This window comes from Ursus maritimus, unplaced genomic scaffold, assembly GCF_017311325.1.
Source record: "Ursus maritimus isolate PB19 unplaced genomic scaffold, ASM1731132v1 scaffold_3, whole genome shotgun sequence".
NCBI classification, from domain to species: domain Eukaryota; kingdom Metazoa; phylum Chordata; class Mammalia; order Carnivora; family Ursidae; genus Ursus; species Ursus maritimus.
Window position 1 is genome coordinate 67,245,496 of NW_024425563.1, and position 16,025 is coordinate 67,261,520.

Consider the following 16,025-nt stretch of genomic DNA (forward strand, 5'->3'; position numbering starts at 1 on the left):
GAGCTCGCGGTGCTAGGCTAGGAGAACATGTAAGCAGCAGAGCATTTAACACAACACATTATGATTTGATATGGTCAACAGACACACAACCCCAAGCCCTGTCAAGACCCTGTGAGCTGCTGACCTCAAGAAAAGAGTTAAATTCAAGTCACATTAATCACACGTTTCTGTTTGAGAAAGAAAAGCGAACACAGATAAAAGGAGACCAAACGACATGTGAAAGTTAGCCACCGTATGTGTTTCAATAAAATGTTAGATAAGGTTTGCAGCGTCATGCTGGAAATAACCATCGTGCATTTAAAAACAAACAACACCCATGCAATTATATTTTCTAATTCTGCTAAAGTTAGAGAACTTTGGTGATGAGATTATAAGTTTTTCAACATGGAAGTTTGATTTAAAAGAAGAAATAAGTAAGGCTGCTATGTCAGCATTGGTTTGTTTTAAAGAGTTTCACTTAGATATATTGAACACATATTCAGTCCCAAATTTATTTGTTTTCCAGTAAATCTCGAAGAGCACAGTAAAAATAGTCTTGTAATGTAATTTAAAGTGGAATACTTGGTAAACAGATCTATCATACTGTTCCATGACTCAAATGCATCTTTCCCAGCATGGCTTAACTGTCAAACTGAGATTAAATAGCAATATGTGAAAAGACAGGCAAATCAAAGATTAACGTACAATCTAGAATGGAACAGCATTAAAGAAGGTGATGGTTAAATGAGGCTTTCCTTTTCCCCACACAAGAAAGACCATGCATGGTTTATTGCAGTGTTATCACATTGGTTTCTGGGGTCCAGAGTAAACACACAAGTTGAGAATGCTTTCCAAAGACTGGAGAGGAGGAAGGATTTGGGGTTTTCTTGATTGCTTTTTAAATCCATGTGTTTTCTACCTTGGACCCCTTTTTATCTTTATTTAGAGTTTCAGGAGAAGGCTGAAGGGGACTTGTAGGTGAAGGCAGGTCCCTGAAGGAATAGGATCCTTTTCGGCTCTCATCAAACCAGGAGAAAGGCATGCACGGCGAGCGGGTGGAGGCCTGAGGTGCAGGGGATGGCCTGGGTTTCCAGTGTTCCAGCCTGCCTCTGAAGAGCCTGTTTTATGAAAAAAATGCACATGTCAGACAAAGGAAAGGCAAGTGTGACACTTGTTGAACTGAATTCTGAAGGGACTCTGAATAAAGTTCAAAGTCACAGTTTGACAAATTGTTCCACACGATACAGGAAAAATTTTGCATTTTTGACTAGGACATTAATCTTAGTAGCTATCTTCTTTGCATGGAAATGGATTCGAGGACAATGGTCAACATTTTCATATCGCTATTGCCACAGTGAATTCTTAATGAAAAGTGTCTATTAAGTGGATGTGAATGAATTAAAGTCAGAGGGGCACCGTCTTTCTGGAACTGCTATTAGGTTAACCATCACATCATTCCCCTTATTTGGGTGACGCAGCAGTGCCTCACCACCAGTAACGTTAGCTCTTAGCCAGCATTCTCTCCTGGCCGCCTCTGAACTCATGCTTCCAAGAGTCTGGGACTTCAGAAAATGATGTATTTAAATAATTTGGAAATTTCAGGGCTTATGATATTTTAAGCAGAACACACACCTTATTGGTTTTTCATTATAATCCGAGTGCTAGCCAGCCACATCAGCCGAATCGACCCAGCAAGTGACAGATGTTGCAGCCGGATCGTCCTCACACCCCCTGGGAGGAGACCGGACCGCGAGTCTTAACACTCTACTTGGAGGTCCAGGATCTGTCACCTCTTGAATACGTGGCCTTGAGCCTTCTCTCAGCCTCTATTTCTCCTCTGCAAAAGGTGGATATCTTATGTAGCTCATATGCGGTTGTTAAGAATTAAATGAGATAATATGTGTGAAAGTGCCTGGGAAACTGTGAAAGTATAAAGACCTACGGTTATTGTTTAACATTTAAAGGATTCAAAGGCATTTGAGAACCACAGTCTGAAAACAGATATTTTTATTAGTGTGTATACTTGCGTATTTATCTTTTGGTTAGAGAAAGAGCTGAGGCAGGAATGGGCAGTAGTTTCTGTGCATCTGGGAAGAGGTCAACCCTCAGTATGTCCAAATGAGATTTGACCCAATGCCTATTATTTGTTGGCTGTTGATGTCATGACAACAAAGAGATTCCCTTTCAATGAAAAGTGCCTCCACACCACAGCTAGACAACTCATGACCCATGTGCATACTGGACTTCAGTCTTCTCACATCTCACTCCAAATATTTTGAAATATTATATACTTCAAATATTTCAAAACATATCTCAAATTTACATAAACAATATAGCTCCTAACAGTTCCTGTTCTTTCCAAAGTTATCGTGAGACTCAATGGGACAATAAATGTAAAAGCATCTTGTTAACTGCAAAGCAATCTACAAATGTAAAGGGATCATACAAATAGTGACTAAAGAGAATGGAGATGCCAGTGAAGTTTTGGTAGAATACTGAGATCACAGGTTGGGTGAGTATAATGATTGGTCATTTAAAGATTCCAGAATATCTGATGATTACGATGGCAAATTCCTTTAAAAAAAAAACAACAAGGGGGACTGTAAGGATAACAGAGAAAGCCCAACGAGAGATGTGTCAACCTTCAATCTAATCCTAAAGTCTAAACTAAAAAAATTCTATATCCTGAAGTCTACTTACTTGCTATTAAAAAGATGGGGTAGAAGGGGTACAATAACTGAACTTAAGAAACGATGCTAGCAGAGGCATGGTCTTCTGTAAGAAGCACTTTCTGTTGCTGGGTCGTGGACCAGTGCAGTGTTTCCCAAACAAGTCCGACAGGAATCACCAAATACAGATTCTTGGGCACCTAGACTTATTGAATTAGCATCTGGGAGAGAGGCGGGAGGAGTCTGCCTGGAATCTGTATGTTAACACATGTCTGAGCTGACTCTTGAGGTTTTTAGTATCTATTTTATTTCTATTTTCCCGAATGCAAATATGAGGTTTTTGGAGAAGAGATCACGATTTACTTACGGAAAATCATCGCACTGGTTCCCCGTGCCCTACTTTCCTCTTTCCAGAGTGACAGAATGAGAGCCAGTTGTCATATACTTGGTCTAGACTGTAGGTGAGGAATCTAAAAAATACCAATCTGGATGATTAGATAGGACAGGGACAGTAGTGCTGTCCCCACCTCCCCTCTGGGAGAGGGAGAGAAATCTTATCTCCTTCATGTAAACAAATTCAACTAGGGAAGGATCTTGGGTTCTTACCCTTCAGAAAGTAATGTATGTCTTAGGGGGAGATAAGACCAGCGTCTCCAGCTTAACAAGCCTTCGAATGTCTCCATGAAGCTGGGTCTCAATCCCTCTCCCCATCCCACTCCTCGAAAATGAAACCACACACCTCATGGGAGGTAAATCTCTGCAGTTCTCACTATCTATCCAGTCATAGTTTAGCTTCTCAGGCTTCTAAGGCTTTTAAGCTCAGGTTCCACAGTCCAGTAAAAATGCTCAGAAACTGTGCACAACCATACAAATACTTTTTTTCTGCAGTCCCACGTTCTTATAATTAGACATATCTGAGATAAACTGGGACTAAGGATTATTTCCCCGTTGGTTATACATTTCTGAATCAATTAATCCAAGTAGCATGGAAGTTTTTTTTACAAGTTCCATCCATAATTCAAAAAAGTACAGTAGTGCTTAAATATATGGAAATTATTTTAAAGTTTATAAACAGGCCATAATTAATGACAGCATGACTATCTTGTCCTTCTTCCAAGAGAATTGCCTTTGTAACAATGCTTTTGGGGCAACCACCACCAACCCCATTTTTTTTAATTAGGAGGGAAATAAGAATATTGTTGCTTACCTACTGTCGTCCTAATGCCTTATTTGAAAAGGACTTTGGGATCAAATTCTGACCATTGAACATTTCAAACACAATCTCAAGACCACATATAATTAAACTCTTTCATAAGAGCCTCACGGCCAGGAAAATATTCAAGACTAATAATTCCATGACAACTTGTACAATCAGCGCTGAGGACGGGTCCAGAGGCCATAGTGTGAGTATGATGAGTGACATCACTGAAGCTCAGCTTTGGGTGACATTCAGAGGCTTTCTTCTCCAGCTTTCTATACCAGATGATGGAAGGACTGGAGGAATTGTCATGTAGAAAGCAAAGAAAGCCCACTTCTAAGGAAATAACCTCACAACTGCAAACCGCCAGGTCCTGGAATCCTTTGAAGAGAATTTTCCAGGTCCCCGGGAGGTCTGGCTGTGCCCCTGCCGAGGCTATATCTTTGGGGTAGCCTTGACTCTAAAACCCCATGACCTGAGGTAACCTTTGTGTGTCTCCTACTATCCTGAATTGTCAGTAGGCTTCCGTTTGCTTGGACCAGAGTGTATTCATTAAAAAAAGCAAACTCTCCATTACTTCACAATTACAGATTTATCAGCTTACCAGACATGCTTTCTAAAATAAATACCAATTTCCTTTTGGACAATTTGAACTCTTGGGCCTACAAAAGGAGCAGAGAGAGCCTGGAAGAAGTCATGCCATTACTGACCACTCAGTCTGTTCCATTTGGTGGAGAGATCTGTTAAGAATAACAAAATTCTTCCTTCTCTCCTTACTGCCTTCCTCCCTCCCCTTTCTCCTCCTTTCCCTTCCTCCCTCCCTCTATTGACAGTTTTGACTCAGAGAGCAGGTTATGGTCTAGGGTGTATCAGGTTCATAGAGATCCTTAATAATCCCCTTGTAAGTCAAGACTGGTAGAAATGAGTGTTTCATGGATCTGAAAATAATTTCCAGAGGATCAAAATAGGTATGTGTGCTGCAGTTCATCTTCTTTTTTAACTTGTACGCTAATATCTCACTATCATTTTTGGTAGAAATGGAATTACAAGTCCCTGATGGAACCCTGATTGTTTTATTGTTAGGAACTGGGGGAAATGGCTTCAAATTAAGTCTCTGTCATATTTAATTGTCACGGGAGGGAGGGGCGGAATGAGGTGGGGGTAATCACTGTTTCTTAGTATTTAAATGGTTTATAATTAACAACTCTACAAAGCAGTTAACCCAATTACATACATCTTGAAACCAGTTTGTTCTGGGGTCAGCACCCCAAAATTAAGTTGCTCAGGTAAACATTCCATAGTAATTTATTTTTTATTTGTCTTAACTTTGAATACAAGGTGTGTGAAGTATTCAGAACAGAATGGAATGTCATCAAGATATAATTAGGAGTTCAGAACTGCCGAATAGAAAAAGTATAAGCAGAATATAGAATTCAAGCAGGTAGTTAAGGAGGTTAATTAAAGAAAGTTAGGTGCAATCAGAGGAAGGGTGGCAGACTTCCATTTATTCAAATCAGATGCAGGAATTCTGGAAGGCTCTAACACCCACTAAGGAGACTGCAGTTGTAAAGCAAGCCCCTTTGGAAGGGCACTGGAAGACCGGACAGATCACAGCTAAGACAAGCAGGTGTTCATCTGCGGTTCAGGCCAACTTCCACTGACACATCCTGCTTGACTCTGAGTTACGGTCCAAAGCCCCGATTAATAACCAACAGCCCATCGGAGACGGTCACTGTAGTGTTTAACCTTAATTTCTGATGGGGTTCTGGACATGCTACCACAGAATATGGCAACTAGGCATAGCAAACATTTTCAGGTGAAGGAATTCGAGAAATGGCAGGTACATGAAGGGTTCTCTGACCTTTCCTGTTGCCCCCAAAGCGATCCTAAGACTCTTATGGGAGAGGTGCCCTCCCTATACCTGGAGGGAAGGAACATCCTTATCTCTGTAGATGGAGAGACACCAAGAGGAATCTGAAGGAACAATGCTTTTGGGAAGGAAGAGGCCTTGTTAAGTTTCCCACTGTTTATTTACTAGCCTTAATTCATACCCTTTTGTCCTCTCACATTTTTTCCAGGACTTTCCACTCTTCAACAAACCTAGCATTGAAATGCTCAGGCTTAACCACTTCTTTGGTCTTCATTTCCTGATAAAGGCTCCTGTACCACACAAAACTCACATTCAATCAATCTGTATGCTTTCCCCTTGTTGATCTGTCTCCTGTCCATCTAACTGACAGTACTCCAGCTGGAAAACCCAAGAGGGTAGAAGGAAAACGATCTTTTTTGCCCCCTCTACATTCATAGGAGATGGAGAAACTGTTTCCTTAGCGAGTCCTCCCCATCCTGGGAAGGTGTAAAATCAAACGGCAAGATGATTACGTAAATAAAAATTTGGTATTTCAGAACAAAACTGTTAGGTTTAGAAACAATAAATATATTGCTTAGGATTTAAGAAAATTTATATTATTAGAAATCTGAGAGACACGTTTGTCTTTTGCTTCTATTTTAATATATTTAACTGGTTAAGATGAAAAATAACCAAAGTGATAAGAGCACTGGACGTTTATAGTCACTATGTTACCATTTTAATCTAGTAGGTTTTCAAGAGTTTTTTTCAAGTGGCAAAGTGTGGATATGTTAAGAATGTCAAAGTTTCTCAGCTTTCAAGCACTGGGATGTACTTAAGAAGAAAACTGAATAGATTAAATTTATAAGTGCAGTTTTGTAAAAACAGGACCGACAGTTACAAGGGGAACAGGTCTGCTCTACTGAGGCTAAACTAACATTATTCAAGGGTCTCTATGAAAGTGACTGCTTTTATTTTTTATAAAATTTTACTAGATGTATAAACGAAATGCCACGATTTGTAAGATGAACTGAAACTCAAAAAAAAGGTAGGTTTTAAAACTGGAGACTTTAATAAATTACTTTTAATTTACAACCTAAATAATCCTCTGTTTAAGGAAAGCAACCTTTGGGCTTTAAAAATGAAGGGGAGAGCCCGCAGAAGTGAGACCATCGAAGTTAAGCACTCCATAGGGGCTCTACTGAGTTTTCACCGTCATTGCTCCCGCCTTAAACACTAGCTTCGAAACTTCCCTCTCCACTCTCCAATGGCCATTCTCCTCTGGCCATTTACAACTGCATTTTATTTCCTGTTTTTTAAATCATTTTTTTTTTTAAAAGAAATTTTGGCTCCTCTTTGGGGTGCCTCTGTGGGTCAAGTTTAGGCAGAGGTGAGGTGCTTTTCTCTTCAGGCACATATGACAGTATTGTTGAAGATGTTAGATTTTAAGTACCAATGTTGCTTTTTGCTTTACCTTATTTTTTTCCTATCCAATTGGCCTTTAAAATAAATTATGCTGCTATATCTTTTTTACCTCTGTGGATAAACAAATTAAATTGGGAACACAGAGGAGTAGCTATAGATTTAAAAAAGAATAGACAAACAAGAGTACATGTATCGGGATGAGCACTGAATAATACACAGAAATTGTTGAATCGTTACGCTGTATACCTGAAACTAATATAATACTGTATATTAATTATACCTCAATAAAAAAGTGAAAAAAGAATAAATAAACATGAAAAATGACAATTTAGAGACCAACGGAATGAGTCAGAACTCGAAAGGGGATGTTTTTCATAGAATCATATGGATCAACACTGTCCAACAGAAATATAATATGAACTACATATATACATTACAATTTTCTGGTAACCACATAAAAAAAGAGGTAAAATTAATTTATATTTTATTTAACCCAAAATATTCAAAGTATTATTATTTCAACATGCAATTGGTATTATAAAATTTTTACTAAGATATTTCACATTCTTTTTTTTCATACTAAGTCTTTGAAATCCTGCATTCATTTTCTCCTACAACACATCTCAATATAGACTAGCCACATTTCTAGTGCTCAATGGCCACACCTGACTGGAGGCTACCATATTGGACAGTACAGACAGAGAAGGTTGGGGAGTTAGAGACCACGTAGTTTTAATCCATCTAATTATTTTTTGGTAGGAAACCAAGGTCCAAGAAATTCAGAGCCTTACCTATGGCAAAGTCAGGATGAATACTCGGATTCCAGAAGTGTTTTTTCCTCCGTTCACACTTTTAAGGGGAATGCAAATTCACCTCCACAAAGGAGTGCCATCTCCCCTCCTGTCGTTTTCCCACACGCCCCCGTCTAGCCTTGTTCTGAGATACACATAACTGCTTACACGCTTTTCCATTCAACCACTCAACCAGCAGCTTCTCCCACAGAGCCCCAAAGTAGGTACTCCACTGACATCAGTGGCAACTTACTCCACAATGAGGATAGTATTTTATTTTTCTCTTTGTCAACAAGCTCTGACAACTACCTTGCTAACTCTTTCCTGCTTTTGTTATCTGCTACTGCCTGTTTAAATCAGAATGTTTGCTGAGCACATATTTGAAAAGGCTAGAACCGAGCCATATTTTTTGTAGGGTTTATTTATTATTAAAATTATCGAACCTCATCTATTTGTTTCATGTTGGTCATGCATTTGAGTCATTATGTCTCCACAAGGAATACAATAAACTAAACTCTTAACTCTTGAGGAAGGAAAAAAACTAAAACCAAGACTGAATTTAGCAAACCTCTTGTCTTGCCTCTTTTAAGTCCCACAGCCTCAGGCTATAACGGATAGAACGACCTCATCGGATTTTTACAGCCTAGTAATGAAAAGCCTAAGAGAGAAGATTACTAACTCAATCCATGAATCATTCCCTCTCTTTTCTGAGAAAGTTTCACAGAGGTGATGAGTTTATTCCCAGCCTTCCACAACTGCAGTGGGGACCCTGAAGCTGATGGTGCTTATCACCCACCCACCTTCAGGGGCCCTGTGAAACCAACTCAACTGCACTAAGCCCCTACTGGGCAGTAACTCTGTTTTCTGACACATGTTGTAAAGGTTCTGGGCCCGTTATCAATCTATATAGGAGAACAGAGGCTGTCATTAGATTTGATTAGCGTTAACCGACTACTGTGATAGCTCAAAAAATTATTTTGTGAAACAGGAGAAGTCCCTCTTCTTCCCTTGTTCTTCTATTATTTCAATTACATGAATTCCTGTCAGGCCCGTCAAAATTCTACTAGAATTACAGACAATTTTAAAATTGTGACTCCAATTGAAAACTATTTTGTAGCACTGGTACATGTGTAACTTCTTGTGACCAGTGAAGCAGAAAGGCTCCAGAGTTAGTATCTTAAAAATACCGAGCTGGCCGGCTGCTGCTTCCAAAGCTGCCATGAGCCTGACTCCCCGTGGCTGGCCTGGAGTAAGGTGCGCACTCACCAAGAGAGTCAGGATTTGCTTGCTTTTCACCTGGAAATTGTGCAGGGCGGTGATACCCTCTGGCTACTATGATGACATTCAGTCAAACTTTCTCCCACTGTTGGATGCTTCACTTCCGTCCCTTTCCGGGTGGAGCCTTAAGGTGAGAGGAAGTGACTGCCTCAGAAGTCCAGGGACCAAAAGGAGGGCAGTGCTACTACAAAAGTGTCCCAGCTTCTCTCCCGTTGTGTATCTGGGCATCTCTCTCTCCCTGAAACAGTTTCACTTTTTATTGTATTTTATCCTGAGTATACTTGATAGTTTCCTATTCTTAATTTTAAGGCACACAGCAGACTGTTTTCTATTTCTCACTCCAAAACCACACAAAGTTAAACTGATTTTGAGTTGGATCATGGACTTATTTTTCCCAAGACTGGTGTCCTCAATATAAACAGCGCTTTTTACCCTTTCTCCATCGTACAGGATTAAACCACCACCACAACAGACTAACACAACTAATTTGGGAATCCTCTCTTCTCATCCCTGACCCTACGCTCCTATAATCCCAGGAAGAAGGTACAATTTCTCACCAAGTTGTATGCCAGAGAAAAGAAAAAGAAACATAGAGGACAACCTATAAAATGGATCAGTGGTCCCCAAATGATTTGACGATCTTTTGTTGTTAGCATTCTGTTTCTTCCTTAGTCTACTGCTGTTGAGATGATTCCCAAATTTCATTAAGAGACTTCCGCATCATTCGATGCATAAACAAGTGGAGGGGAGGTGTTGTGTTGGAAAGGCATCTGGACAGGGGGCACAAGCCCCGCTGTGTTAACTGTCTGCTGCATAACTGTGGGCAAATCAATTAAATTCTATGAAGGTGAGGTTTTTAGCAAAGTATGGTATTGTTTTCTGCCCTCCCAACCTTATTATAGGGATCGACTAAAGTGATAACTGTGAAACTGCTCTGTAACTTGCAAGTAATAATGACAGCAAACTGTGATCATCATCATTATTATTATTTTTAAATACCTCCTACGTGCCAGGTACCATCTGACGTGCTTTGTAAGAAAACGTACTTAATCCTTACACAAAAGTTATTAGGTAGATCCTGTTATTTACCCTTCTTTCTCACAAAGCAATGGAGGCAAACAGGTTAAAGACCTTTAAGATTTTAAAGGTAATAACTGGGAGAGCTCTGATCCAAACCCGGGCAGTTGAGCTCCATGCTTTATTGCCCCGGATACAAATCTAAACTTAAGATTATGTAATCTCAGAATAAAATTGGGAAAACTTGACAACATGCAGTACAAGGCTCACTTCTTTATAGGGAAGTCTTCACTGAACAGTAAGAATAGTTGGTAGGGCCTGAAGAAAATGAACTAAACAGCTGAGTCCAGCAAGAGATGATGGTCCTTGTTACATGTGGACAGAATAGTCCTGAAAACCAACAAGGTACTTAAATATAAAATTACCCTTTCAGGTCATGAAAAAGAGGACATTAGTATCGTGGGTAGCCAGACAAAGACAATGAAATACGCCTAACTGACATATTACATAGATATATTTATGCTGTCTTTACAGAAACATATATTGAGACTGTTCATGTGACCATAATTCTGCAGTTAAGCCCTGGATATACCCGACGCCGGCGTAGGCTACAGCTGGGGTAGGACAAATATAATCTGTGCAATTTCTCTTCCATCTCACCTCCAGGTGGATCACTTCAGCTCTTAGATACTGACCGCTGACTTGGTTAACCCGGGGGCGGGGGGTTAGATCATCCACCCGTACCTGCTACCTGGAGAACACCTATTGGCTTCTTTTTCCTTTTCTTTCCATTTCTTTCCCTTGTTGGAATTCCTTCGCAAAGGTGCCCTAAAAAGAAAGCACACAGTCAGAAAGGGGAAACTGACATTTTCTCTTTTAGCCCCCCCACCTTTTTAAACAGAGGGCTTGTTTTTCACATCACGAAATGCTTACCCCAGATCCACAAACTTCCGCTTAATTTTTCCTCCTTGCACCACCAGAGAACTGGATGCCCTTAGCGATTTGGGACCGTTGGTACCATCTAGGATATACACACATGTGAAAAAGACCCATTATTATTCTTTTTAAGGCCATGAGTCAAAAGTCAGTGCATCTCTGAATTGAAGGACTTTAACCCAATTCCAAAGTGTAAAAGAAAATAAGGTATTCCTTTCTTAAGCCACAGGAAACACAGCTATGTGGAGGAATGTTCAGTTAAGCCAGGAGTGGTCCTGCTGGACAGAGGCCCAATACTTACCACAAAGTTTTGACTTCAAATATACTGGAATGAGCAAAATAAGCAAGAATAAACACTATCAAATAATTCTTTACATTCAAAGCAGGGACCGACATGACTTTCCTTTTGTTCCTTCTCTGGCTCCAACTCTTTACTTCAAATACCAGGCTCCGGCCTTTGGGTTTTGGTGCCTTCTGACAGGAACCCAGCCCACTTCCCCCATACCTTCTGAGTCCAATACATAAAGGGACCCCTGAGAGTCTGGGAGATTTAGGGGAGAAAGTGAGAGTGAAAGCTTTCTCTTCTGGTCTCTCCCTTGCTAATGGCCTGTGGCCAGTCCTGGGACAGCGGAGGGCAGAGCATGGGGGAGACTTCTTAAGCTGGGGCTCAGCTATAAAACACTGATATCTTTGAAAGCCTTCTCTCAGAAGTTGGGTTGAAGTACAACTTGGCTGGCCTCCTGTGATGTGGAAGATGCCAAAATTTCCTCAGTGTTTGGAGCTGAATGATCTTTGCCTCTCTGAGTTATGCTGGCTGTCAAGGGCAACAGCTGCTGGGGGATGGGAACACTCAACATGATGCCGAAAAACCAGTCCGAGGGGAGGCTTTGAGAGTGGAGTTCAATGTCAGATGTGGCTAGATTCCAAGGGTGGCACTTATTCCTCCCTGGACATGGGAGATCATTCCGAAGTCTCTACCTGGAACTCTTCAGCAAAGGATGCCATTGAGTGTCATGTTTCAGTGCATCCAGTGATCTGAGATGACTAACAAAGGGTGTGTTAAATTTGATGCATATTTGTGTGTGAACCTACTCCTTCCTGTCTGTTGGTGTCTGTCTCTATCTTTGTAAAATTAAAAATATTCCAGCAACTTTCTGGCATGGACTGTGGAGAGAACAGTGCTCCTACAGAAGGGTTTAATTAACCTTGCTAATTAATTTTGCTTCTAATTGTAGTTCAGGATAAATTTCTAAACACACACACAAAACATGAATTGCACACGCAGCTCTTATGTAGGAGTTTATGTTCAAAGCTCTAAAGCGGTAACACGGGGTGTTTACAAACTCTCTAAGGACTTTCAGCAATGAGTTCTTCATATTTTTAGGTAATGATACTTGGATTACAACAATCAATCCCTTGGAATGTACATAATGAAATATAAGAGTCAGAAATATGTCCATGTCAAAACCCACTTCTAGCCTCAAATATTTATCATGGATATTTGCATCATTACGCTGGGTAATGGAATTAAATAGCCACAGATGTGAGGCAGACACAGAAAGAAAATCCACAGACATGGCACAAACGCCTTCGGAGGTGATTTTGCTAATGGACATTTAAAAAAAAAAAAAGCAGGATTTCAATTTTCTTAATAGAAGCTGAAGGGAAAAAAAGGGCTGGATTCCTCCAGATCAATCCTAAAGCAACTCTTAATGGCTAGGACTGTGCGAAGTTTAAAAGGAGACTACCTCATTATTTTCTGAATTAGAGGTAGCAGGGTGATGTTTTAACGAGTGTTAAGAGGACCAGATGAGACAATGTACGTGGAAACACTCTGTAACCTCTTCGTGTTGCAGTTATTTGGACATCTTGGGACTAAAAGCCTGATTCTGCCCATTACAGAGCCTGCTGCTAGGCAACCTCACATCATTACCTCTCACATTTGCCAAAGTGTGTTCCAAGGAACACTTAAATGAATGCTTTCAAAAGGCTGAAGAGGCAAGATTAAGTAATAATGCACTTCCCTATTTTAAATCAATCAAATCCATCCTTAATGCACATTAGAACTTCCAGTCCGCACAAAAACCAACACTGGATTGGTATGATTTCAGGAAAAGAAAAAAAAAGTGACCTGTTTTTATTTATTTAGCTTTATGTATAATTTCCATTAGGCTTTCTGAAATCTCTCCAACACTACCTTCAAGAGCAATCAGAAGCCTGAGCCCCCGGGTTAGGGGCGGCAGCTTCAAGCTTTGGCAACCTGGTCCTCAGTGTCGAAGGCAGTAAGTGGTCTCCTGAAGGCTACATGCGACGGCCTTTTCTCGTACTCCGTTCTCTCATGGGCCCCAGACTCTTGACCTCTTCCTTTCCTCTGGGGACTGCCAAATCTGCCCCCTAGCCCAGCCTGTCTCCTGAGCTCACAACCCTCTTCATTAAAAACATGAGTTCAGGGGCGCCTGGGTGGCTCAGCTGGTTAAGCGTCTGCCTCTGGCTTAGGTGTTGATCTCAGGGTCCTGGGATCAAGTCCCACATCGGGCTCCCTGCTCAGTGGGAAGCCTGCTTCTCCTTCTCCCTCTGCCACTCCCCCTAATTGTGCCTATTCTCCGTCAAATAAATAAAATCTTTTTTAAAAATGCAAGAAAATGCCCTTTAAAAACAAACAAACACGAGTTAATTGTCTTCGCCCCATATTTCTGATCTCTCATGACAGGGCCATATTGCCTGAGGCTAGAGACCCTGTGGTCAGTTTTGAGCTCCTCACTTTCTTTCCCTGTATCTAGGCAGCTTACGTTTCACAGGCTCTTGCGTCGCTCTTTCCCTCATTGTCTACTGCTCCTCCTTCCATGTCATCCCTCCCCGTGTCCCCTGACTCATCTTCCCCACACCTCATTTCTTTTCCTTTTTATTCCTCTATTCAAACAGCTGTGGTTGCCTAGTAATACGGTGAGGTATCTAAGGCATTTAAATTCTAGAGCTGATGACTTCTCCTTCCTATTCAATTTTATTGCAACTATTTAACCTGCATAAACCAACTGCTTCCCTTCAGGCAGGCTAGGCAGCCCCATTCCTTTCAACCCATCTCATCGGTGCCTGTCTCTGCTAATGCCACCTCCATGCCTTACCTGCCTTCCTTGGCTGTCCTTCTTCCCCTCAAGTCCCTCAATGGTCACCCGAATTGTACATTTTTTGTTAAGTCTTATTTACCAATCTCAGCTGGACGTAACCTCGCCCCTGCTCTGAGCAATGATAAAATTTACTATTTCTCTATGTATAAGGGTCTAATGCCATATATAAATGAATTCTGTAAAGATTTTGCAAAATCAGGTTCTATTTGCCAGGACATTAATTCAGCGAATATTTCTGAAGGCAAGTTCTCAGTCAAGCAACGTGTTAACAGTCACCTATAGACTTAGAATAATCATCTCTAGAAATCACAAGTAGAAAACTGATAGTGCTTAATATACTCTTCTTAACCTTGTCTGAACAAAGGCCCATTGCTATGGAAGTCTAGAGACCAAAATGTTATTATTAGGCTACTCAATAAATGTGAGAAAAATATTTTCATGCTTTCTACTGTCATATAACTTGTTTTACAAATCTCTGGAAATAATCTTACACTTCCTCTTGCTTTAATTGAAAGGGGGTTAGGTGTTTATCATTTATCCAGTTACCATGGGGCTCTTTCTACCCCAATTTCCATTGAGGTCCCTCAAATATACAACAAAAGGACGATTCACGAATGCGGTGTTTAGAAAACACCCAACTTCAATTAGTTGTTCAGTGATACCAGCACATTGCTAGCCTTGAAATTACAGTCAAATACAGCTGTAACTAATTATTACCTTGGATAGACCAAAAATAATGGTATATTATTTTTTTAAAAATCTAGATAAATGGCAACAGGGACTAAAACATTTTCAGAGTTTACCCAGCAATGATGAGCAGAAGGAAATAAATGCCTAGACCAGGGGTCAGCAAGCTTTTTCTGTAAAGGGCCAGAGAGCAAATATTTTAGGTTTGTAGGCCACACAATCTCTGTCACAACTCCTCAACTCCGCTTATTGTGGCCTGAGAGTGGATAGTATATAGCTAAATGAATATGGCTCTGTTCCAGTAAGACTGTATTTATAGAAACATGTGGGGGCCAGATTTGGTTTGGTGACCTGCACTGATTATCTGGAGAGACCTGCCTGGCAATTTATCCAAGAAACTTATGAAGCCTCAGTTATATGCCATACTCTTCGCTGGGCTTCAAGAATATAAAGATGAAAAAGATGAATGAGAAAACTGGTTCATCCTTAACAACTAGATCACTTATCATACACAAAGTGATAGAAGCAGAAGTAACAGTGTGAAAATTCCTGTGCGATCAGAGAGAAGAGAATAATTCATTCTATCTGGGAATGGGGAGAGTATACTAAGAGTCCACGAAAGGAGGTAAGATTTAACCTGGCTTTGGAGAACACAATTTCCCTGGAATGGAGTGTTAGGCAAGAATGTAAACATGAGGTCTTGCTGGACCTCATTCTAGTTCCTCTACTGATGAGCCAGTGAGTTGTAAGGACCTCACATGTGAACACACACACCAACACATGGAGGAAAGTAAGGTTAACCATACCTGACCTCTGTTGAATCCAGGTCTGAATAGAGTAATCTCCCACAGCCAGGGACTCAAGAATTTTACAGAATGTTATTTCTCAAATTGGATTTCGAGGACAATGAAGGTAGATCTGACTCCGTTAATCCATATTGTATCAGCCCCCGCAATGTCATAATATTTTAAAGATACTGGAGTCCGTTTCTTGGGAGGTAGGGTGGGAAAGTCCTGGAGGGACACAAAAGTGCCCAAGTAGCAGGGGTGCTGCCGTGAAATGGGCCATTCG

The 16,025-nt window shown here is 40.6% G+C and overlaps 1 protein-coding gene across 1 annotated transcript in view; it reads right to left on the reverse strand.

The window, feature by feature from the left end:
• PPP1R9A (protein phosphatase 1 regulatory subunit 9A) overlaps positions 1–16,025 on the reverse strand; it is a 298,537-nt gene that overhangs the window by 11,371 nt on the left and 271,141 nt on the right. The window contains exons 15-17 of the mRNA XM_040644262.1: positions 11,140–11,227; positions 10,951–11,034; positions 899–1,097 (exon numbers count right to left, since the gene is read on the reverse strand). Coding sequence (XP_040500196.1) covers positions 899–1,097; positions 10,951–11,034; positions 11,140–11,227 — 371 coding nt within the window. The remainder of the gene's footprint in view (positions 1–898; positions 1,098–10,950; positions 11,035–11,139; positions 11,228–16,025) is intronic.